The sequence below is a fragment of the Apium graveolens genome, chromosome 7, assembly GCF_009905375.1.
Source record: "Apium graveolens cultivar Ventura chromosome 7, ASM990537v1, whole genome shotgun sequence".
In the NCBI taxonomy this organism is placed as follows: domain Eukaryota; kingdom Viridiplantae; phylum Streptophyta; class Magnoliopsida; order Apiales; family Apiaceae; genus Apium; species Apium graveolens.
In genome coordinates, this window is record NC_133653.1 from 161,386,038 (window position 1) to 161,410,647 (window position 24,610).

At 36.8% G+C, this 24,610-nt stretch overlaps 1 protein-coding gene across 1 annotated transcript; it reads left to right on the plus strand.

Moving 5' to 3' along the window:
• Positions 1 to 3,434: 3,434 nt before the first annotated feature.
• Positions 3,435 to 5,181, plus strand: LOC141671269 (amino acid transporter AVT3C-like). Its single transcript, XM_074477446.1, has one exon. The coding sequence runs from the start codon at positions 3,622 to 3,624 to the stop codon at positions 4,897 to 4,899; it is 1,278 nt and encodes a 425-aa protein (XP_074333547.1). The 5' UTR covers positions 3,435 to 3,621; the 3' UTR covers positions 4,900 to 5,181.
• Positions 5,182 to 24,610: the final 19,429 nt, after the last annotated feature.

Here is a 24,610-nt window from a genome sequence, read left to right on the forward strand (position 1 = left end):
CTACACTCATCGGTGTCATGACCAACATCTTTGTGAAATCTGCAATACTTGCTTTTATCTAGCTTTGCAGGGTCAGCCTTTAAGGGCTTAGGCCAACGAATATCTCTATCTTTCTCGATTTCCATCAAGATCTGGCTTCTAGGAGCATTCAACTTATCGTATTCAGTGAACTTTTGCCCAGGTCCTCCCTTCTTGGGGGTTGAATCAGGGTTTTGCTCGGTTCTAGGATACTTGTCTATAGCGATATACTCCAAATCAGTTTTCCGCTTCTTGCCTCCAGTGGGCTCATTACTCACTACGGTCTTCCTCATGCTTTCTTCCACCTTGATGTACTTTCCTGCCCTATCCTGGAGCTGCAACATGCTTTCAGGGGGCGTTTGGCTAAGGATATCTTGAAAAACTCATCCCTAGTTCCTTGTTGCAATGCTATCATGGATACCTTATCATCAAGGTCTGAGACTTTTAAAGCCTCCTTTGTGAAACGATTCAGGTAGTCTCTCAAGGATTCCTTTGTTCCCTGCACAATGCTCATAAGAGATGCTGAACTTTTCTCATGTACTCTCCCGCTGATGAATTGCTTAATAAAAGCCCGACTTAATTCTCTGAATGACCCAATAGAGTTCGGGGGCAAACGACTATACCACCTTTGAGCCATACCCGACAGGGTTTGAGGAAAGGCCCGACACTTAATAGCATCATTCACGGGCTGCAACAGTAGTGAATTAGAGAATGTTGTAACATGATTAGCGGGATCTCCCGTGCCGTCATAAGCTTTTATAGTTGGCATCTTGAACTTCCTTGAGATATGGGCATTCATTATATCTTCAGTGAAGGGTGGAGTAGGATCATCAGGATCTCCAAAGGGAAGAAGATTGCTTGGATCAGCCCTTGGGACAACGGCCCTTCTATGCACTGGACCATCCAGGTCTATGATAGGAGGAGGATTTCTCCCCCTAGGAGGTACTGGGGGTCTGGTGGTTTGGTGCACCTCCAAGTCGCGCCTCAGCCTTTGAATCTCAGCCTCGTGAGCCCTGATTCTTTCCTGCACTTCTTGGGAATTCGCCCCTTGGGTGCTTTGAGGGCGTTGGCTACCATCAGCCATCGGCTCTTTGCCAGCACGTCTCCTTCTTGGGGCTACTTCATCATCCGAAGATTCGGAGTCTCTCTCAGTGTAAGGACCAGAAAATTCTTGATCCTCAGGGATAGGAGCCAAACCTCGTATGTATGGGGGCGAGCGACCTCGTGCTTCACCACGTCCAGCATGTCCACTTCCTCCAACCTCGGGGTAAAGGGGCATCCCATAAGGGAGGTTAGTAGTAACAATAGTTGAATATTCGTACCCGATAGGTCGAGAATTCACAGGTACATGTACTTGTTGAACTTGGGGATTCGTACCTTGAGTAGCCGAGGGAATCGTCCCTTGTGGCTGAGGTTCAGTTGCCCCTATCTTGGCTTCTCCTTGCGTGGTTGCATAGGTTGAATGAGGAGGTACCTCCACAGTTGAAGAAATAACTTGGGTTGTCCCCGTTGGTGTTTCTCCTCCAAGGGCTCTAACTGTTCTCCGTGTTTTCGCCATGGTTATTGTTGTGCTTTCCCACAGACGGTGCTAAATGTTATAAATAAAAAACTAAGGTTATTATTTGCTGTATTTATTGCTAAGGTTCAGGAGCTCAAGGCCTTTAATGGCTGCTCTCATATTTCGTAGCTTAACTCTGCCTTTACGAGATGCCTACGTATCTCTGTGAATAGAGAATCAAGCCAAAAAACGTAGTTCTGATTTGTGGGGTGAGACCCCTTATATAGATGTTGGTGGTCCTTGAATTGGACTTGGTATAGGAGACTTGGTAGCCAAGTCTTAGAATTAGAATGGACTTTGGAGTCCTATATAGTAGGAAACTGATTCCTTATCTTTCTAGTTCCCTTTGAGGCTAATCTGCAAGGATTTATGTCCCTATCGGGACTCTTCTCAGTAACTGATTTTTCCCTTATTAATTAATTACGAAATTAATTAATATTCAGGGTTTTTGGGCCTTCTTTGTTCCATCAGGCCTGATCTGGTCCATCATGCCTGATCAATGTGTTAACCTTTTTGGTCTGAATGTCATACATCTTCTTATTGGGCCTAGTAGCCCAAATCATGTATAATTACTGTGATATTTAATTACACAATCAGGATTTATTTATCCCTATCATTATTATAGACACAACACTCTCTATTTGGTAGTTGGTCGGTTGTTTGGTACGGTAAATAACAATCGTCAGATCTAAAGACGGATAGATGGGAACCGTTGGATGTAATAATAAGATAATTTTATATTAATATTTAAACAGCTCTATTAAGTTTAGGGTTCGAATCCAGTCAACAACATATTATATTTAAACTTTATATTCTTTATTTTTAACAATTTCTACATCTTCAAGATTCGAGTCCCGTGAAAAATATATTATATTATATATTATTTATTTTCAGACAAGTCTCAAATTATCATAAAACATATATTATTTTAACTTATTATGTTTTTCAATTTATTTTTCAACGATTGAAAATTTATATTAATATAGTAATAATTTTAATATAAAATATATTATTAAAAATTATTCGAGTGTTAAAAGCAATATGTGAATTGCACGGGTTAATCACGCCAACAACGAATATTTATATTACTATTTTACACTACTCAAGCTCTTAGGTGCGAACTCGCCAACAACAAATATTTATATTATTATTTATAAGATATATAATTTTCAGATTACCCGACCAATAACAAATATTAACATTATTGTTTATAATCTTACTAATAAGGTTAATGGCTCAAGTCTTATCAATTATATATTATTAATTATTAAATTAAAGAAATTTGCCTGATTACGGTTATTATAGTATAATAATAGGTTTAACTCATGCGATGCACAAGTCTTTATTAATATTTTTATATTATTTTAAATTATAATAATTTTTTTTAATCATTACATTATTATTATATTTATAAATAATAATACAAATATTTGTTGTCCTGAATCTTGTATAGTGTATAAATAATAATATAAATATTTTTTGTTAGTGGAGTTCGAACCTGAGATTTTTAGTAGTGTATAAATAATAATATAAATATTTGTTGTTGGCGAGGTTCAAACTTGAGAATTTGAGTAGTGTATATATTTTTTATTTGAATTTAACGATCCTGATCACTTGATTAAAAAGATCCGACGATCATAAATAAGAATAATCAAATCAATAAAAAAATATATATCAAATTATAACTGATTTTGATTATTAAAGTATAATATAAATAATATAAATATAGATTTAACGAGTCCTCCAACGTTAACCGGTAGGAAGAATCTGAAAAGGAAAGTAGTGAAAGAACAGGTGGATCTAAATCATAAGTTGCGTATAATCACAATACTCCGCGTTTATAAATTGTAATTGACCATAGGATAAGCCCCTTCTTGTTGTTTTCCTCCCCCTTGTTACAAAATATCTTCATTCATCTCCTTTATCCGCCCCCCCCCTGATTTCTTTCTACCTAAAACACACACAGATATAGAGAGAAAGTTGTTGGCCATTTGCCAGATCTTTAAACCCCCAAAAAGTTAGCAAACTTGATCAAGAAACAAAGGATGGTATTTTCCAAAGAAGAAGATGATGCAAGCTCATCTTCATATACAATCAAGTCCTTGCCCACTGAAAATTCAAGCCTTTTATCCAAACCCCATCTACTCTCCTCTCAATCAAAGACTTTTGCCAATGTTTTCATGGCCATCGTTGGCGCTGGAGTCCTTGGTCTTCCCTACACTTTCAAAAGAACCGGCTGGCTCACCGGTTCACTAATGCTCTTCTCCGTGGCTCTCCTCACTTTCCACTGTATGATGTCTCTTGTTCACACTCGTCGTCGTGTCGAAAACCTCAATGGAGGGTTCTCCAAGATTAATTCTTTCGGTGATCTTGGTTTTGCTGTTTCGGGTTCTTCTGGTCGTCTAGCTGTTGATGTTATGATTGTGTTATCGCAAGCCGGCTTTTGTATTAGTTATCTTATTTTTGTGGGGAATACTTTGGCTTTTATTTTTAATCAGGATTCTAGTTTGTTTGGTTTTTCTGCCAAATCAATTTATATATGGGGTTGTTTTCCTTTTCAATTGGGGTTGAATTCAATTCCCACCTTGACCCATCTTGCGCCTTTGAGTATTTTTGCAGGTGCTGTTGATCTTGGGGCAATGGGGGTTGTGATGGTTCAGGATGTGATGGTGTTTATGAATGCAATGCCGGTGACTAGAGCGTTTACAGGGTTTTCAAATTTCTTTTATGGTTTAGGTGTTTCAGTATATGCATTTGAGGGGATTGGAATGGTGTTACCCTTGGAATCGGAGATACGAGACAAGGACAAGTTTGGGAGGACTTTGGCGATGGCGATGGCTTTCATTTCTGTGATGTTTGGTTCATTTGGGGTTTTGGGATATTTTGCATTTGGGGAGAATACGAGAGATATAATTACTACCAACATGGGTGCAGGATTGTTGAGTAGTTTTGTTCAGTTTGGGTTATGCGTTAATCTGTTTTTCTCATTTCCGTTGATGATGAATCCAGTTTTTGAGGTTGTGGAGAGGAGAGTTTGTGAAGGAAGGTACACATTGTGGTTGAGATGGTTGATGGTTCTGTTGTTGAGTTTGATTGCGCTGTCTGTGCCTAATTTTGCTGATTTTTTGTCACTGGTTGGGAGTAGTGTTTGTGTGGTGTTAGGATTTGTGCTGCCGGCTTACTTTCATTGGATGGTTTGTAAGGATGAAATGGGTTGGAAAGGATGGCTCTTGGATGCTGTGACTGTTGTCATTGGCTTTGTCATTGCATTGTTTGGGACTTGGTCTTCATTGGTACAGATATTCTCGTCCAAGACTGCTTAGATTCAAATGTATCATGTCAATTTTTCATACATCTGATGGGGTTGTTTCTCACCCAAGACTGCTTGAATGGGTAAATATGGTGATGATTTACTTTACACAAGTCTTGAACTATCAACTCCCTGCCTGGCTCAGCCCCTGAATTTCCAAGTTGAACTTTCTGCTTGTATTATATTTATGTTTTCTTTATTTCTTGTGTATCTAAAACACAAGTGTGTGCTCAATAATTTTGATTTGGGTTGATTTTTTCAAATCAAATTTGTTATATAGAGAAAATTATATTTATCTCTGCTCATGTACTCTGTAGAAGGCAAATAACGGTGATCCAAAGATTCAAATTTGGAATAGATTATTTCAAATTTTATTCTAACAGTGATCCAAATGGCAAATCAAATTTAGATTAGCTAAATCAAATTTGGATTAGATAAATCACTATTCAAGATTTAATATAAGATAATGATTTTGTTATTTGTAGTTTATGAGATTTTAAATTGATTTTTGATTATTTAATTATATAATTAATAACATAATATAACTAATAGTTAACAAAATTTATTTTTAAAATAAAACTTAAAATAATGAGAAAACATAATTTCATTAAAATTTAAAAATAAAAAATATAGAGGCACATATTACACTTAAAGATGCATTAAGTGAGCATTTGTTGGAAGAATATACTAATTCGGAAAATTAGTGTGTATCAATGATATTTTGTATGTTTTTTTTTTTGACTAATTTTGGCTTATAGCCTTACAAATGAGTATCTGTTCTCAACAATTCTCGGGGTGAGTCAGGATCGAACCCAGGATCTGGGACGACAGAGAATAAGCCCTTTACCACTTGAGCTATCCAACCGTGCTCATGATATTTTGTATGTTAATTATTGCAATAAATGTGTTTTTCGTGAATTAAGTGCACAATTTTAATATTTTTATGTGCATTAATTTTTTTGATTTAATTAATTTATGAAATGTTAAATAAATTGTTAATAATATTTAAATGATAAATTTAAGATAAAATTGTTTAATATAATATTTATACATTATTTTATGTAAAAAATAATTTGGATCAAATATTTGAAGATTAAAAATTTAGATCTGGATCAGTTAGTAATCCAAATTTGAATTTTTGCATTATAACTATTAGAGATGGCCTAAGCATTTGATTTGTTACGGAGACTATATTATGTTTCCCGTTCTCTTTATTACTATTTGGAGGACCAGACTGTGTTATGTGTAACGTCTGGGAAATTTACGTCCGTATTATATCATAATTATAATAAATTATGTGTATTAATGTGTTATTATATGTAATTATCTGTCAAACCCTAACTGTTACGTGTTACGTGTATTCCGTGTCATTTCTGTATTTTTAAGATATTTTATTTTACATTCATCGCTCTCATTTCAAACGTTTTACGACCCAAACCATGATTTTAAAGCCAGTATTTCAAATAAAATAATGGGCCTTATTTTTCATCAAAAGACTTTTACCATTGCATTATTCTGAATACATGTATTACGTGTATTCGGTGTCATTAGATGTATAATTAGCCCCTTAATTTTATTTAGGAGTATTATTTTTCACACTATAAATAGCCTAATTATCAGTTAATTATAATTAATTAATTATTAAAAATTCTACAAATTTCTGGAAATTCCCTGAAGAACAGTTCGGGTCGGAATTCGGGTCAGAAATCAATCGGTGATTTTGAACGTTTCTGAGCACCAAATCGATCGATGTGAGTATCCAAATCGATCCTCTCAATCTGTTCTTTCGGTTTCTAATATCAAAAACATATTTTGATGTGTTAATTTTCAATTTCAATTTCTAGGGTTTATACCCGATTTGGTACTTTTTGATTCTGGGGTTATTTGTTGAAATTGATGTTATGAATAGCTTTATTTGATAGTTTATGATCGATTCCTGCTAATTAATTGTACAGAAGATTGCTTGAATTGATAGAACTATATCTAGGGTTTATGTATTTTTTTTGTTTAATCGTTTTTTATTTTAGAGATAACTGAGATATGGTAGAGTATAGGGGTTTGATTGTGTGTGTTATAAACTTTATTTTCATATATAGAACGTAATTTTTGATATACAAATGAGTGAAATCGGATTTTGGCCGGATTTTTGTTTGATTTGATCGGAGAATTAGTTGTAGGGGTTATTAGGATTAGATATTGGTATAGTTGAATTGATGGTGTGATTTTAAATGAAATAGAGGGTCGAATCGATCCAAACGATCCTGTTTTGACTACGAATCAAGTTCGCCGGATTCTTGCCGGGTTTTGTTCTATTTCGCCGGGAAAGATGACATATGGGTGGATGGATGAGAAAGACGACAGGGATGTGCAGCTGGAGTTGTGACGAATTGATTGGCAGCAAAAAGAGACTGAAAACGTGTTGTTTCGTGCAGGAATCAACCTCGTCGGAAACGAGCTCCGGTGGCCGGAACCTCGTCGGTTACTGGGTTGTGAAGAACACCAGCGTGTTGTTCTTGCCAACCCGGACCCGACCCGGTGGATTCTTAATACTAACCCGGTTTTGATCTGAAAAACCCAATTACTGATCCAGGATATCTGTTTCTGAATTTCTAATTAATTAATTGTATTTTATTAAAATAAAAATTAGTTTTATTAATTTTAAAAATCAAATAAAAATCAGTTTTAAATTCTGAAAATTATGATTAATAATTCCTAAATTATTTTATTAGTTTATAAATTCAAATTTAATTATTTAATTAATTATTTAAGTATTTATCTAACTATTTATCTATTTATTTATTATTTAATAGTTAAGTAAATAATTAATAATTAAAGAATAAAATTTATCAAATATACGAGAAAAGATTCGATAATTAGGAAAATAAAACGAGTAACTCGTATTTATACGGATAATTGAACGATAAGTTCGATTATTATTATTCGAGCGATAGTTAATTATTCGTAGAGTATCGTAATAATTATTCGTAACGAACAATTAAATACAGATAGTTGATTTAAATCGTATAAACTGTAATAATAATCGTAATCGTTTAATAATTATGCGAGAAATGCGAATAACTTGTAGAAATACGAGTAGTGGATCGTTGAATTGAATTCTGATTCGAACAATAGCGTATTTATTCGATAGTTATTGTAGCAGTTGATTGTATCGATTATTTATTTGTAAATAATCGATCTAATCGAGTAAATGATAATAAGTTGTAAATATTTGTAATAAATTATAATTAATCCTAATAATTAGGGATTAATTATTTTAAATTATTAAATAATTACTTATTAATTATTTATTTGTTGTTTATTATTTATTAATTATTTAAAAATGATTAATTATTTCGATAATTAATCAAGTAACTTTCAATAAATCATAACGTATTCATTTTAACTCCAAAAATTATAGAAAAATTATTTTTGACATTGAATTTTCTTAAATAATTATTTAAAATTATTTTAGGATTTAAAAATTAGTAATAATTGTTTATATTGAATAATAAATTAAATTATCAGTGTTTAATTGATATTAATTAGACCGTTAGTCCGATTTGAGCGAAACGAAAGTCATTTGACTCAGAAAAATGAATTCTTTTTATTAAAAATAATATTAAAGCCTAATTTCTTATAGAAATTGGTTGACTTTATTAATTGCTTGATTATCAGTCGAAATGCGTGCCAAGACGAGTCCGAAAAATTCCGGAAAAATGGGAAACGAGTTAGATGGAGGTTAGTGGAACGATCAACGGGTCGATTTTGATTCTAAAAATTATTTTAACTATAAAAATGACTATGTGCTTATGTGCTTATGTGTATTATGTGGTTAATTGAGTCTTACTTGCTTATATGTAATATACGAGTCAGTCATAAGCGTATGGGTAGATAATAGGAACGAAATGAAGTCGATTCAAGATGCAATTGAAGTACAAAATGACTTAACCAGTCTATTTTGCTAACAGAAGCTAAGCCAGCAAGGCAGGTTGAGTAGGTGATAGACGAAGGTGATTTAATTGCAGTGAGTCACGCAGAAGGCAAGTTTTCCCCCTATTCTACTTCCAGAATAGTGACATTTCTTCAGATGTTTATCACATTTGCACTCTTTTGATTCTTGTTCTTAATCACTGATACACACTTGCTATTCCTTTGTTCATATTTTATTTCGATTCTTGATTTCTCCGTTTCTTTGGATTCTTGATTCATATTCCATTGAGGATACATTGAGATTGATATATTCTGGTGGTTAGAATATATCAAAGCATACCGATTGTTCTGATGGACTGGATAATGATATATTTTTGGGATTGAGTGTGTCTTAATCCTGAGGACCGGGATATGACTGGTGCCTCGCCAGTAATGGTCTTCTTTCTATTCTCATGGGGGTTATATCTTTGAAGATATACCCGGGATTACGGATTCATTTAAAATGCTTTAACACTGTTTATATTTTGCGGACTTGAGCAATTTTTGGCTCACCCTTTTTTTGTTGTTATCCACCTTATTGTTTTCAATTAAGAAGGAATATGAAACCCATCAGGACTCGAGTGGTAAAGAAGCGGGTCAAGCCTCGGGATCCTCTCATACCCAAGGTGTTGATCCCAATCCAGGATGAAAGCTTTGAGTTGCCCGAACATGTGGAGTGTTGATAGATAGTGTGTGTGTGTTGAATAAAAGTTGAACTTAGTTAAAATGGATTAGACAATGGCTTGTAATAAAGAGAGTTGTGAGATTTTGAATTTGGTTTGTAATAAAGTAGTTAGTGGTTCTTGTTTTCATTCTTCAACTTAAAAAGATCCTGGTTAGTGTTAAAGGGGTTTAGTTTCATTTCTTTATTAATTGTTAATCAGATTGTACAGGTGTGGTGATTAGCTAGTAACCCCTAGACTTATACCCCGGGTCTGGAGGGCGTTACAGGTTTGGCATCAGAGCTGTAGGTTTGGTCCCTGAAAATAAGAACATTAGGGTTAAGATAAGATAGGGAGATCACATAGGATAGGAATAGTGAAATAGGAAGAATAGTGTTAGAATTTAGGTCAGATTAGAATAAGGAAGTATAAATCTTAGGATTGTTTAGTGACCTTTCTTTTCTTTGGTATATTATCAGATGGCATCTTCTGGTTATTCTGCATCTTCTGAGAGGACAGTCACCGGGCCAGCAGCACCAGTTATACCTCCAGTATCTGAGTATATGTTTACTCCTCTACCACCTCCACCACCATTGCCACAGGAGCCGGTACCACCAGTACAGGGTATAGTTCATGACCCCATAGAGATGTTTGATCCATTTGAGTTCTTTGAGCCGATGGTTCCTTTACCAATTGAGCATCAATTTATACCGGGGATTGAGCATGAGTTACCACCACCACCATTGTTACCTCCTATACCAGTGCATGCCCCAGAGCCGGATGTATTTCAGATGATTCCAGTCGAGGGGATGGGAGAGCATGATGTGGATCTACAGTTAGGATTACCACAACAGGGTGTAGGTATACCGAGGGTTCCTTCACAGGAGTCAGTAGGTCAGGTTGCTCAGCCGCATATGGTACCATACCATGAGTACAGGGTTATGAGGGATGATGTGGAGTATTGGCGGGCCCAGTGTTGAGAGATCATGCATCTATTTGACCAGAGGGACAGAGGACTGTTAGCGGCCCCACATCCGGATTACTATATGAGACAGCGATTACAGTCAGTGTTGATGAGTGCCACTTGGGAGCTTGATGATTTGACCCATGAGGGACCACCTTCTTTCGCAGAGTTCTAGAGGATATTCCGCTTGGCACAGATTTTGGTCCAGGCACTTAGGGATGAGCTTAGGCGTATTCCGCCTGGGTTTTGAGACAGTGACGATTTTGAGACAGTGACTTCAGGGTACAGATGTATATAGAGGCAGCATAGTATAACCTAGTGAGTAGTGTGTATGTGTGTACTAGTAGTTTAACCTGTAGTAGTAGTTTGACCTATAGTGGTAGTATGACTTGTAGCCGCGGTGATTACTAGCAGAGCGAGACTTTTTGTATCAAGCATTTACACCTGAGGCTGGTGTCATATATATAAGATGAACTTTCTCAAATTTCTTTTATTTAAATTTCAGTCTTTACAGTTTTACAACATTTACTTTCACTTTATTATTTTATAGCTTCTCATATTATAATTCCTGTTGAAAAAAAAGAGAAAGAAAAGAAAAGAGAACAAACATTTTATTTAACTGCTTACATTTCCAGTTTTTATATTCAGCAACTATTTCTTTATATAAATCATGTTGTTAATGCAGGATAAATTGTTTTCTTACCTACTGTCAATTGTTTATTAAACTGTTAAAGAAATATCACCTGTTTTATTATCAGAAGAAGATGGCACCAAAAAGAAAGACTAGGGCTGAGACTTCTAACAGCAATTCCGAAGGTCAGACTAATGAGACCATGAACCAAATGTTCCATCTGATGCAACAACAGATGGTAATGATGTAGCAACAGATGCAGCATCAAAAACATCAAATCCAACAACAAATGTTACAGCAGCCACCTCGTCCTGAGCCTTAATTACCACCAGCATTACCTGTTGTTACTTTTAAGCAGTTTCAGTCAGTTAAACCTCCAGAATTTGATGGGTCTACTGATCCTATTAAAGCCACCACCTGGTTAAAAGAAATTGAGAAAGCGTTTGCACTAGTGAAGATAGGTGAAGATCAAAAGACCGACTTTGCTAGTTATTTATAGAAAGGAGAGGCAAATTATTGGTGGGAATCTAAGAAGGCTTTAGAGGGTGAAGATGTTATTGCTTGTGATAGGTTTAAAGAGTTGTTTTTAGAAAAACATTTTCCTCGCTACGTGAGAAATCAGATGCAGATAAAGTTTTTGGAACTAAAGCAGGGAAGTATGTCCTTGACAGAGTACGAAGCCAAATTTAATGAGTTGGCTAGGTTTGTCCCAGAACAGGTTGATACTGAAGAGAAACGAGTTCAGAGGCTTCAAGAAGGATTACGACCATGGATTCGTGGCCAATTTGCAGTTTTAGAATTAATAACGTATACCGCCGTAGTCCAGAAAGCCTTAATCATCGAAGGAGAAAGTGAAAGATCTCAAAGAGATAGAGGACAGGGAAGTTTCCAAGACCGCTCTAGCAGGAAGGCGGGATTTCAAGCCCGAACAAATTTGAATTTTAAAAGGATATGACAAGGTACCCAGAAAGCAGGTAATCATTTCCAAGCCCCCAAACAGCAGAGAATTGTCAAGGTTCCAGTGCCGTACTGCAAGACATGTAATCAAAAACATACCGGCGTATGTATTAAATCAGATGTGACATGTTTCAAATGCAAGCAGAAAGGGCACTATTCTAACGAATGTCTAATGGGAAAGACAACAAAAATCACTTGCTACCTATGCGGAAAGAAATGGCATATCGCTAGGAATTGTAAAGGACCAGCAATGACAGCTAGTATTCCAAAAGTATTGGCATTACCTCCGCCGCCACCGCCTAATCAACCCAGAGCAAGAACTTTCAACATGACAATCAAAGAAGCAGTGCAGAGTCCGAGTGTTATTGCAGGTACGCTTTTGGTGAATTCCGTAAGTTCAAAAGTATTAATTGATTCTGGAGTTAACCGCTCATTTATTTCTGAAGAATTTCTTGATAAATTATGTTGTGAAATCGAATGGTTGGGCGAGACGTTAATTATAAAATTAGCGAATAACGACCAAGTTCCAGTAGATCGAATATGTCCTGTGTGTGATGTATAAATAGCCGGACATCATTTTTCGGTATACTTGATTCCTTTTATGTTAGGAGAATTTGATGTCATTTTGGGAATGGATTGGTTAGCTTGTCATAAGGCTCAGATAGATTGCGCGAGTAAGAAAATCAAACTGCGAACTACGGAAAATGCAACGGTAATGTTCAAGAGCGAAAATCAGCGGAAGAAATTTGTTACAATGATGCAGACCAAACGATTGATTTGAAAAGGATGTGAGATGTACATAGCTTACGTGTTTGATACTGAAAAAGGAAGTCCTAAAATAGAAAACGTTCCAGTTATAAGTGAATTTCCGGATGTTTTTCCAGACGAGCTTCCAGGGTTACCGCCAAATCGAGAAATCGAATTCACGATTAATCTAGCACCAGGTACAGAACCAGTTTCGAAAGCTCCATATCGAATGGCTCCAGTCGAGATGATGGAATTGTCAACGTAATTGCAAGATCTGCTAGACCGAGGCATCATACGACCTAATATATCCCCATGGGGTGCACCGGTGTTGTTCGTAAAGAAGAAGGACGGAAGCATGCGATTATGCATTGACTATCGGGAGTTGAATAAGCTCACCATCAAAAACAAGTATCCGCTACCGAGAATCGATGATTTATTCGATCAACTAAAAGGAGCCGCGTGGTTTTCGAAGATAGATTTGCGATCAGGCTATCATCAATTGAAGATTAAAGACGAAAATATTCCCAAGACCGCGTTTCGTACGAGATATGGACATTACGAGTTTCTTGTGATGGCATTCGGTTTGAAAAATGCGCCATCAGCATTCATGGATCTGATGAACAGAGTATTCAAGAAATACTTGGATAAATTTGTGATTGTATTTATTGATGACATCTTAATTTACTCAAAGACAGAAGAAGAGCATGCAGAACACTTGAGGATAGCTTTGGATATTATGAGGAAAAAGCAACTGTACGCGAAATTCTCAAAATGTGAATTCTGGTTAAAGGAAGTACAATTTCTAGGGCATATCATCAGTATAGTAGGCATCCAAGTCGATCCAGCGAAGATTGAAGCTGTGTTAAATTGGGAAAGACCAAATACACCGACAAAAGTTCGAAGTTTCTTGGGATTGGCAGGATATTATAGAAGACTTGTTAAAGATTTTATAAAAATAGCAACGCCGTTGACCAAGTTAACTCGAAAAAGTGAAAAGTTCGTATGGAATGATAAATATGAAGAAAGTTTTCAAGAGCTGAAGAATCGGTTAGTAACCGCACCGGTACTTGTATTACCAGACGAACATGGAAATTTCGTCATTTACAGCGACGCTTCGTATCGCGGGTTAGGATGTGTATTGATGCAGCACGGTAATGTCATGCAATATGCTTCGAGACAACTTAAACCTCATGAGCAGAAATATCCTACGCATGCCCTAGAATTGGCAGCGATCGTATTTGCATTGAAACTATGGAGACACTATCTCTACGGTGAAAAGTGCGAAATCTACACAGATCATAAAAGTCTGAAGTATATCTTTACGCAAAAGGAACTGAACATGCGACAACATCGATGGCTGGACTTGATTAAAGATTACGATGTTACGATCAGCTATCATCCAGGAAAAACAAATGTTATGGAAGATGCGCTAAGCAGAAAACAAAGATTGAATTTGTTAACTGCATGTGAAGAATTAGCTAAGGATTTCGACAAATTAGAAATCGAGATTCGTATTCCCAATGAATCTGCAGAAGCTATCTACGCTATGACTTTCCAACCGGAGTTGCTAGAGAAGATTCGCCGCTGTCAAGAAGAAGTGATGAGTCAAGATGATGACCTAACGGGAGAAGAGGTCACAACTCAGAAGGATAATGAAGGAATTTTACGCTTTGCATCGAGAATCTGGATTCCTAACGTGGCAGAATTAAAAGAAGAAATATTGCGAGATGCGCACAGTTCGAAGTATTCCATTTATCCAGGAAGCACAAAATGTATTGCGATCTGAAGGAAAACTTTTGGTGGCCAAACATGAAGAAGGAAATAGCAAAATGGGTAAGTAAATGCTACACATGCCAGCGAGTTAAAGCGGAACATCAATGTCCGAGCGGATTATTACAACCGTTAGACATTCCAGAATGGAAATGGGAACATCTAGTGATGGATTTTGTAGTAGGATTACTGAGGACTAGGGCAAATCATGATGCGATATGGGTAATCATTGATAGACTCACGAAGTCGGCACATTTTCTACCGATTAACGAAAGATTTTCACTCGACAAGCTAGTGCACATGTATCTCAAGGAAATTGTGATGCGACATGGAGTTCAGATATCTATCGTGTCTGATCGAGATCCTCGTTTCAACTCAAGATTTTGGAGACAATTTCAAGAATGTCTTGGAACAAAATTAAACATAACTACCGCTTATCATCCGCAAACCGATGGGCAAAGTGAAAGAACTATTCAAATGATTGAAGACATGCTACGAGTTTGTGCGATTGATTTCGAAGGCAGTTGGGATGAGCATTTACCTTTGGTGGAATTTTCTTACAATAACAGCTACCACGCCAACATTGGAATGCCACCGTACAAAGCATTATACGGGAGAAAATGCAGATCACCAGTACATTGGAATGAAGTTGGAGAACGCAAGATTTTGGGGCCAGAATTGATCCAACAGACTAAAGAAAAGATTGAACTTATTCGGAAACGACTCGATGCAGCACAAAACAGGCAACACAAATATGCAGACCAAGCAAGGAAGGATATGGACTACCAGGAAGGAGAACACGTATTACTCAAAATATCGCCATGGAAAAGATTGACCAGATTTGGCAACAAGGGTAAATTGAAGCCACGATACGTCGGACCATTTGAAATTTTGAAGAAAGTGGGAAAAGTTGCGTACGAATTAGCTTTACCGCCTCATATGCAACATATTACAATGTGTTTCACGTATCGATGCTTAAGCGATATAATCCTAATTCTAGGCATATAATTGAGTATGACCCGATAGATATTCAACCTGATTTATCTTTTGTAGAACAGCCGGTAAGAATTTTAGATCGGCGAAAGAAAATGTTGAGAAATAAGTCTGTATATTTAGTGCGGGTGTTGTGGAGAAACACTATGGTTGAAGAATCAACCTGGGAACTTGAAAGTGAGATGTTAAAAAAATATCCTCATTTATTTTCATAGAAGATTCTAAGGACAGAATCCTATTAAGGGGGAAGGATGTAACGTCTGGGAAATTTACATCTGTATTATATCATAATTACAATAAATTATGTGTATTAATGTGTTATTATGTGTAATTATCTGTCAAACCCTAACTGTTACGTGTTACGTGTATTCCGTGTCATTTCTGTATTTTTAAGATATTTTTAAGATATTTTATTTTACATTCATCGCTCTCATTTCAAACGTTTTACGACCCAAACAATGATTTTAAAGCCAGTATTTCAAATAAAATAATGGGCCTTATTTTTCATCAAACGGCTTTTACCATCGCATTATTCTGAACATCTAGATATTTTATAAATTTTCTCGTTTTGCGAAAAATGACTTTTCCGGGCCCCATTGGGTGTTAAAAACCCCACAAAAATCACATTTTTATTTTTATAAAATTATAGGACTTTTATTTATACCATTTCTTTATATTTTTGCATTATTCACAATTTTTGGGAAATTTTGGCATATATATTGTATATATAAAATATTTATAAATTAAATTTTAATACCCAAAAATTATGAAAATTAGGGCCAAATATTTTTATTAGATGTATAATTAGCCCCTTAATTTTATTTAGGAGTATTATTTTTCACACTATAAATAGCCTAATTATTAGTTAATTATAATTAATTAATTATTAAAAATTCTGCAAATTTCTGGAAATTCTCTGAAGAACAGTTCGGGTCGGAATTCGGGTCAGAAATCAATCGGTGATTTTGAACGTTTCTGAGCACCAAATCGATCGATGTGAGTATCCAAATCGATCCTCTCAATCTGTTCTTTCGGTTTCTGGTATCAAAAATATGTTTTGACGTGTTAATTTTCAATTTCAATTTCTAGGGTTTATACCCGATTTGGTACTTTTTGATTCTGGGGTTATTTGTTGAAATTGATGTTATGAATAGCTTTATTTGATAGTTTATGATCGATTCCTGCTAATTAATTGTACAGCCGATTGCTTGAATTGATAGGACTATATCTAGGGTTTATGTATTTTTTTTGTTTAACCGTTTTTGATCTTAGAGATAACTGAGATATGGTAGAGTATAGGGGTTTGATTGTGTGTGTCATAAGCTTTGTTTTCATATATAGAACATAATTTTTGATGTACAAATGAGTTAAATCGGATTTTGGCCGGATTTTTGTTTGATTTGATCGGAGAATTAGTTGTAGGGGTTATTAGGATTAGATATTGGTATGGTTGAATTGCTGGTGTGATTTTAAATGAAATAGAGGGTCGAATCGATCCAAACGATCCTGTTTTGACTACGAATCAAGTTCGCCGGATTCTAGCCGGGTTTTGTTCTGTTTCGCCGGGAAAGATGACACATGGGTGGATGGATGAGAAAGACGACAGGGATGTGCAGCTGGAGTTGTGACGAATTGATTGGCAGCAAAAAGAGACTGAAAACGTGTTGTTTCGTGTAGGAATCAACCTCGTCGGAATCGAGCTCCGGTGGCCGGAACCTCGCCGGTTTCTGGGTTGTGAAGAACACCGGCGGGTTATTCTTGCCAACCCGGGCCCGACCTGGTGGATTCTCAATACTAACCCGGTTTTGATCTGAAAAACCCAATTACTGATCCAGGATATCTATTTCTGAATTTCTAATTAATTAATTATATTTTATTAAAATAAAAATTAGTTTTATTAATTTTAAAAATCAAATAAAAATCAGTTTTAAATTCTGAAAATTATGATTAATAATTCCTAAATTATTTTATTAGTTTATAAATTTGAATTTAATTAATTATTTAACTATTGATCTAACTATTTATCTATTTATTTATTATTTAATAGTTAAGTAAATAATTAATAATTAAAGATTAAAATTTAACGAATATACGAGAAAAGATTCGATAATTAGGAAAATAAAACGAGTAACTCGTATTTATATGGATAATTGAACGATAAGTTCGATTATTATTATTCGAGCGATAGTTAATTATTCGTAGAGTATCATAATAATTATTCGTAACGAACAATTAAATACAAATAGTTGATTTAAATCGTATAAACTGTAATAATAATCGTAATAGTTTAATAATTATGCGAGAAATGCGAATAACTTGTAGAAATACGAGTATTGGATCATTGAGTTGAATTCTGATTCGAACAATAGCTTATTTATTCGATAGTTATTGTAGCAGTTGATTGTATCAATTATTTATTTGTAAATAATCGATCTAATGGAGTAAATGATAATAAGTTGTAAATATTTGTAATAAATTGTAATTAATCCTAATAATTAGGGTTTAATTATTTTAAATTATTAAATTATTACTTATTAATTATTTATTTGTTGTTTATTATTTATTAATTATTTAAAAATGATTAATTATTTCGATAATTAATCAAGTAACTTTCAATAAATCATAACGTATTCATTTTAACTCCAAAAATTATAGAAAAATTATTTTTGACTTTGATTTTTCTTAAATAATTATTTAAAAATTATTTTAGGATTTAAAAATTAGTAATAATTATTTATATTGAATAATAAATTGAATTATCAGTATTTAATTTATATTAATTAGAGCGTTAGTCCGATTTGAGCAAAACGAAAGTCATTTGACTCAGAAAAATAAATTCTTTTTATTAAAAATATTATTAAAGCCTAATTTCTTCTAGAAATTGGTTGAATTTATTAATTGCTTGATTATCAGTCGAAATGCGTGCCAAGACGAGTTCGAAAAATTCTGGAAAAATGGGAAACGAGTTAGATGGAGGTCAGTGGAACGATCAGCGGGTCGATTTTGATTCTAAAAATTATTTTAACTATAAAAATTACTATGTGCTTATGTGCTTATGTGTATTATGTGGTTAATCGAGTATTACTTGCTTATATGTAATATACGAGTCAGTCATAAGCGTATGGGTAGATAATATAAAAAGAAATGAAGTCGATTCAAGATGCAATTGAAGTACAAAATGACTTAACTAGTCTATTTTGCTTACAGAAGCTAAGCCAGCAAGACAGGTTGAGTAGGTGATAGACGAAGGTGATTTAATTGCAGTGAGTCGTGCAGAAGCTAAGTTTTTCCCCTATTCTACTTTTAGAATAGTGATATTTCTTTAGATGTTTATCACATTTGCACTCTTTTGATTCTTGTTCTTAATCACTGAAACACAATTGCTATTCCTTTGTTCATATTTCATTTCGATTCTTGGTTTCTCCGTTTCTTTGGATTCTTGATTCATATTCCATTGAGGATACATTGAGATTGATATATTCTGGTGGTTAGAATATATCAAAGCATACCGATTGTTCCAGTTGCTAAGCGATGGACTGGATAATGATATATTTTTGGGATTGAGTGTGTCCTAATCCCGAGGACTGGGATATGACTGGTGCCTCGACATGGGCCGTAGTGCCTGGGTACCCGACTGGATCTATATATTGAGATATAGATCTGCATTATATTCTGACTGATCAGCAGAATATAGATGTGAACTTGTGTCCAGTTTAGTTCATTTGTACTCGCCAATAATGGTCTTCTTTCTATTCTCATGGGGGTTATATATTTGCAGATATACCCGGGATTACGGATTCATTTAAAATGCTTTAACACTGTTTTTATTTTGCGGACTTGTTGAGCAATTTTTGGCTCACCCTTTTTTTGTTGTTATCCACCTTATTGTTTTCAGTTAAGAAGGAATATGAAACCCATCAGGACTCGAGTGGTAAAGAAGCGGGTCAAGCCTCGGGATCCTCTCATACCCAAGGTGTTGATCCCAATCCAGGAAGAAAGCTTTGAGTTTCCCGAATAGGTGGAGTGTTGATAGATAGTGTGTGTGTGTTGAATAAAAGTTGAACTTAGTTAAAATGGATTAGACAATGGCTTGTAATAAAGAGAGTTGTGAGATTTTGAATTTGGTTTGTAATAAAGTAGTTAGTGTTCTTGTTTTCATACTTCAATCTAAAAAGATCCTGGTTAGTGTTAAAGGGGTTTAGTTTCATTTCTTTATTAATTGTTAATTAGATTGTACAGGTGTGATGATTAGCTAGTAACCCCGAGACTTATACCCCGGGTCTGGAGGGCGTTACACTATGGTTAGACGGTTTAAACCCGTTCCGGTGGGCTTTTTGTACATCTCTACTTTATGGTATTCCTCCGTCCCAAAATATTTTTTTTTTATTTTTATATTGTTCATGATAAGTAATTAATTATTAATTTATGTTTAATCTATAAAATCAAATGAAAAAATGCCCAAAATACACCATTTTTCACATTCAAATGCCCAAAATGCCCATATGCGCGCGAATCGCCCAAAATACCAACAGAATATGCATTTCAGGGATGCGTAGTCAACCTTTCAAATTTTAATAAAGAGTACGCATGTTCCACATGCGTATTCACTTTTTGATTTAAGAAGAACACGCATGTGCAACATGCGTATTCACTAAAATACAAAAAGTGAATTCGCATGTGCCACATGCATAGTCTTTATAAAAAAATTGAAATAGTGAATACGCATCCCTCATATGCGTATTCAGCAGGTATTTTGGGCGTCAGTCCCGCTAATTGGCATTTTGGACATTTTTCCCCAAATGGTGGGTATTTTGGTTTTTCACCCAAATCAAATATAGTCATGAATGATTTTATTGGATTTATATTTATGAATATTTTAATATAATGAAATTTTTATATTTAATATTAATATAAAATTAAAATAATTAACAATTAAAAGTGCGTATTGGCAAACGTGTATAGGAGGGAGGAGTATTAAACATTTGAACTCAAAGTATCCTATTCCACACGAGTTCTGTTCTGATACGGTGGAGCTGAGTTTAGCACTGTATTTCTGGCTCATCATTAACAAAAGAATGTCAGAGTAAAAGCAAGGCACCTTTTAAATAATTACTATTCCCTCTGTTTAAAATTTAAACGTCTCTTAACTTTTTTCCCACATTTTAAGATTTATTGATCGTATAATTAAAAATTATTATTTTTATTTTTTTTATAAATAAAAGTTTAAATTATATATTTTTATTTCTAAAAAAATTAAAAATTATTATTTTAACTATATAATCAAAATACTTAAAAAATGAGCGCAGAAAAATCAAACGACCATTAAAAAAAATAAAGGGAGTAATGAACTGCTGAAAATTATCTTTAAGTATGAAATATCTGGGAAGCTAGGGTTCAATTCAACTGCATATATACTCTACCATCCTTTTCAGCTTTCTTTTTAAACCAAACTCGTTAAGATTCCAGTGCACAATCAACTGGTGTTGAATCCCGAGAAATATTTAATTATTTCTTCGATTTTTTTGTTTGTAATAAAACTAGTTATCGTTTTAGTCCAAGTAGAGTTATTCGATATATTGGTACTTCATTATATCATTTAGTCATTGTTGTTATACCCGTTTTTGGTCATGAGTCTTAAACAGATCCCCATAAATATATTGAAGAGCTGAAGGTCCAGGTGATTTGAGCTAGCACATCACGAGCCCAGGTTCAGGTGATTTGAGTTAGCACATGCGAGCTGGGCTCGTGATGTGCGAGCTGGGCTCACACCTGTAATCCGGGCTCTCATATATTAGCTGGAGGTCAAGATTCATATGACTTGGGCCGGCATGTGCACGTTGGGCTCACGCACGCGAGCTGGGCTTAGATGCTAACACGCGAGCTGGGCTCAAGTGCCTGCACGCGAGCAGGGCCCATGAGCCCACATTCTATGAAAATAAAGGTAACATTGTATTTATTGATTGAAAAGGAAGGCGGTGCGGGCCGAGGTGACCAGGCCAGCCCGCATTAGAGGACTTTGAGTGCAAGATGGAAAGTGACTCATAGATGACTAAGTTGCTCGTAAATTTTGGGGCCGACACGGGTTATCCCTACAATTACGGGAAAAATACGGAGATGCCGTAAGATTGTAGGAAGCGTGGGGAGCCGGTCAAGATTTCCGTGACTAATTGGTTGAAGGCCTGACTTCATCATGGGCTTGGGCTGCACGGGTTGAAGAATCCTAACCCTAGCCTATGTGACTTGTTCCCCAAGAACTACGTGAGGCTTGATCCCTATAAATAGGGTACGTAGGTACTTGTATGAGACAAGAGTTAACACTTGATAGAGAATAATAAAAACCCTATTCTTTCTTGAGGAGTCAACATACAAGCTTAGCCACCACCACAAAACAACCTTTCTCCGCCTTTAAACACCGTCCTTGATCCTTGTTCCACCCATCAACCTCCACAACACTGTTATACGAAATTCTCCCTATAACAATTAGCACTAGAAGGAGGGGATTTTCATCTTAGGGAGAAGAGATGACCAAAGAAGGCAAGCAAGCGGTGACACCACGAAGCGGGGGCAAGAAGAAGGATCAGAGCGAGGTCGAGCACACACCCCCGGAGAATCAGGTGCCACCCCCATCGATCGCAACCGTGGACGGGCAGGCTGTCATGACGTACCTCGAAGGGCTAGCCGATCAGATGAACGAGATTAACGCCCGGATGTCAAGGGTAGAGAAAAGCTCGGGCCAGAACGCCAAGCGTAAGGCACGCCACCTCAAGGTCTCTCAGCATAGCTGGAAGGACAAGGGTCCCCAAAAGAGGCTGATCCACCATTTTGATGACGCGGCAACTGAGACCAAGCAGAAGAAAGAGGTATCGCATAAAGAGGAAGACATACCCCAAGGTCATGATGAGTGGGGCAGCCAGATCTCTAAGAGATCGGGGCAGAAGCCAGCTTCATCTGAGGCAAGGTCGACTAGTGTGCTAGACATGTAGGTAAAAAGCTAAGTGAGCATGACCTCAGGCTCAAGTTAGAGAATTGTAAGAAAGAGAGAGAAGAGAAGGAGCCCGTAGATCAGAGAGGCTCAAAAAGCAAGCGTGCAGTGACCCCCCCAGAAAGACGTTAGCGCACCTCACCCAGGAGGGAGGAATGACATAGACGCAGAGACAATCATGAAGAGGAGTCTCAAGTGCGAGCTGGAGAAGGGGGACGCTACGAGCAGCCGCAAGGCTCACACCATTCGAGTAACGCGGGTGGTGACAGAGAAGGAGAAGTGGTTAGAGTAAGGGACCTAAGGAGGATCTTAGACGAGATGGAGCGAGAGAAGAGGGGGCCTCCAACCTCAGCGGCCCATTCCCCATTCACGGCTACTATTCGATCACCCCCTACCTCAAGTATTCAGGCACAACCCTGATCTTCTATTCAACGGTGAAGCCGACCCGGCGGAATACCTTATATAATTTAACACTGAGATGGAAGTCTATCAAGTGCCAGAGCCAACCCGCTGCAGACTCTTCGCGGCGTCACTCAGAGGTAGTGCCCAAAAATGGTTCTCCAAGTTGGGGCCTGCTAGCATAAGGATATGGCGGCAATTGGAGGATCTGTTCGTCAGGAAATTTCAGTCCACCATCCACTATTCACCCCCTGTGGATACGCTAGCCAACATGAAGAAAAGGGAGGGGGAGCCCCTGGTGGAGTACTTTCGCCGGTTCAATACCGAAGTTCCCAAGGTGAGAGGTGCCAGCGAGGAGACCATCAAAAACTTCTTGATTGTAGGGTTGAAAGAAGGGTCGAAATTTTGGAAGAGCCTCCAGGAAAGTGAACCGAGGACCTTGGCCGAATTCTATTAGCAAGCTGAACCCTTTAAAAGGGTGGAGAAGTCGATGAGGGAGCTGAAAATCAGCGAGAACTACCGAGACAAGAGAGACTGATCCTCAAGCCCTGACGAGAGAAGGAAAACATATCGACGTAGTTCGAGCCTGAAAAAGTCCGTCCGGGTCAAGGAGACCACCAAAGATTCGGGGAGACCCTATACAAGCAAATGGCAGACACATACCCCACTGATAGCCTTTATCGACCATATATATGCTATCTATGCAGGAAAGGGGGCAGGAAGGCGGCTCCTCTCACAGACTACAACAAAAGGTATACCTCAAAGTATTGTGCATACCACGAGGCCACGGGGCATGATACGGCTGATTGCAGGCAATTGAAAGATGAAATCGAGACACTGATAAGACAAGGGAAGCTTACTGAGTGGGTTGTCAAGGAGGTTCAGAAGTACAGGGCTGATTATCATACGGTCACTCCTCCACCCCCAGATGACAAAGAAAGGATACCTCGGGATGGAAGCATTCATATTATTCTAGGCGGGTCTCATATTGGTGGAGACAGCCGGAAGGCGATGAACAGATATGCCCTGGAGGTAAAAGATAAGCCCCTCACCAACGTCAACCATGTAAGACAAAGGCCCCCGGAGCTCTTTGAAAAGGAAGCTAATGACATCATGTTTAGGGAGGACGATGCCAAATAGGCGCATTACCCTCACACCGATGCGCTGGTCATAAAAATGAAGATTGGGACGATGAATGTTCACTGAGCATTGGTAGATACCGGGAGCTCGGCCGACGTTCTGACTTACGATGCCTACAAGAAACTAGGACTACTGAATAGGGAGCTGACCTCGATAGGAGGGCACTTGTACGGGTTCACGAGAAACTCAATTAGAGTGAAAGGGACGATTCGGCTCCCGGTGATCCTAGGAGAAGAACCTTACGTGGCCATCCAGATTGCTATGTTCACAGTTGTAGATCAGCCTTGTGCCTACAATGTTATAGTGGGCTGGCCTCTTATAAGGGCAATGAGGATGGTGACCTCAATTCATCACATGACATTGAAATTTCCAACCCCCACGGGGGTAGGCTTCCTGAAGAGCTGTCAATATGAACTGAGGGTCTACTACAACCAGGCACTCAGGGCAGCTGAATTGGAAGATGCATCAAAGGAGACGGTCGAGCCGGGTGAAGGTGATGTCCAAATGGAA

Excerpts from the sequence above, each read along its gene's own strand:
- LOC141671269 (XM_074477446.1), top strand. The coding sequence starts at position 3,622 with ATGGTATTTTCCAAAGAAGAAGATGATGCAAGCTCATCTTCATATACA.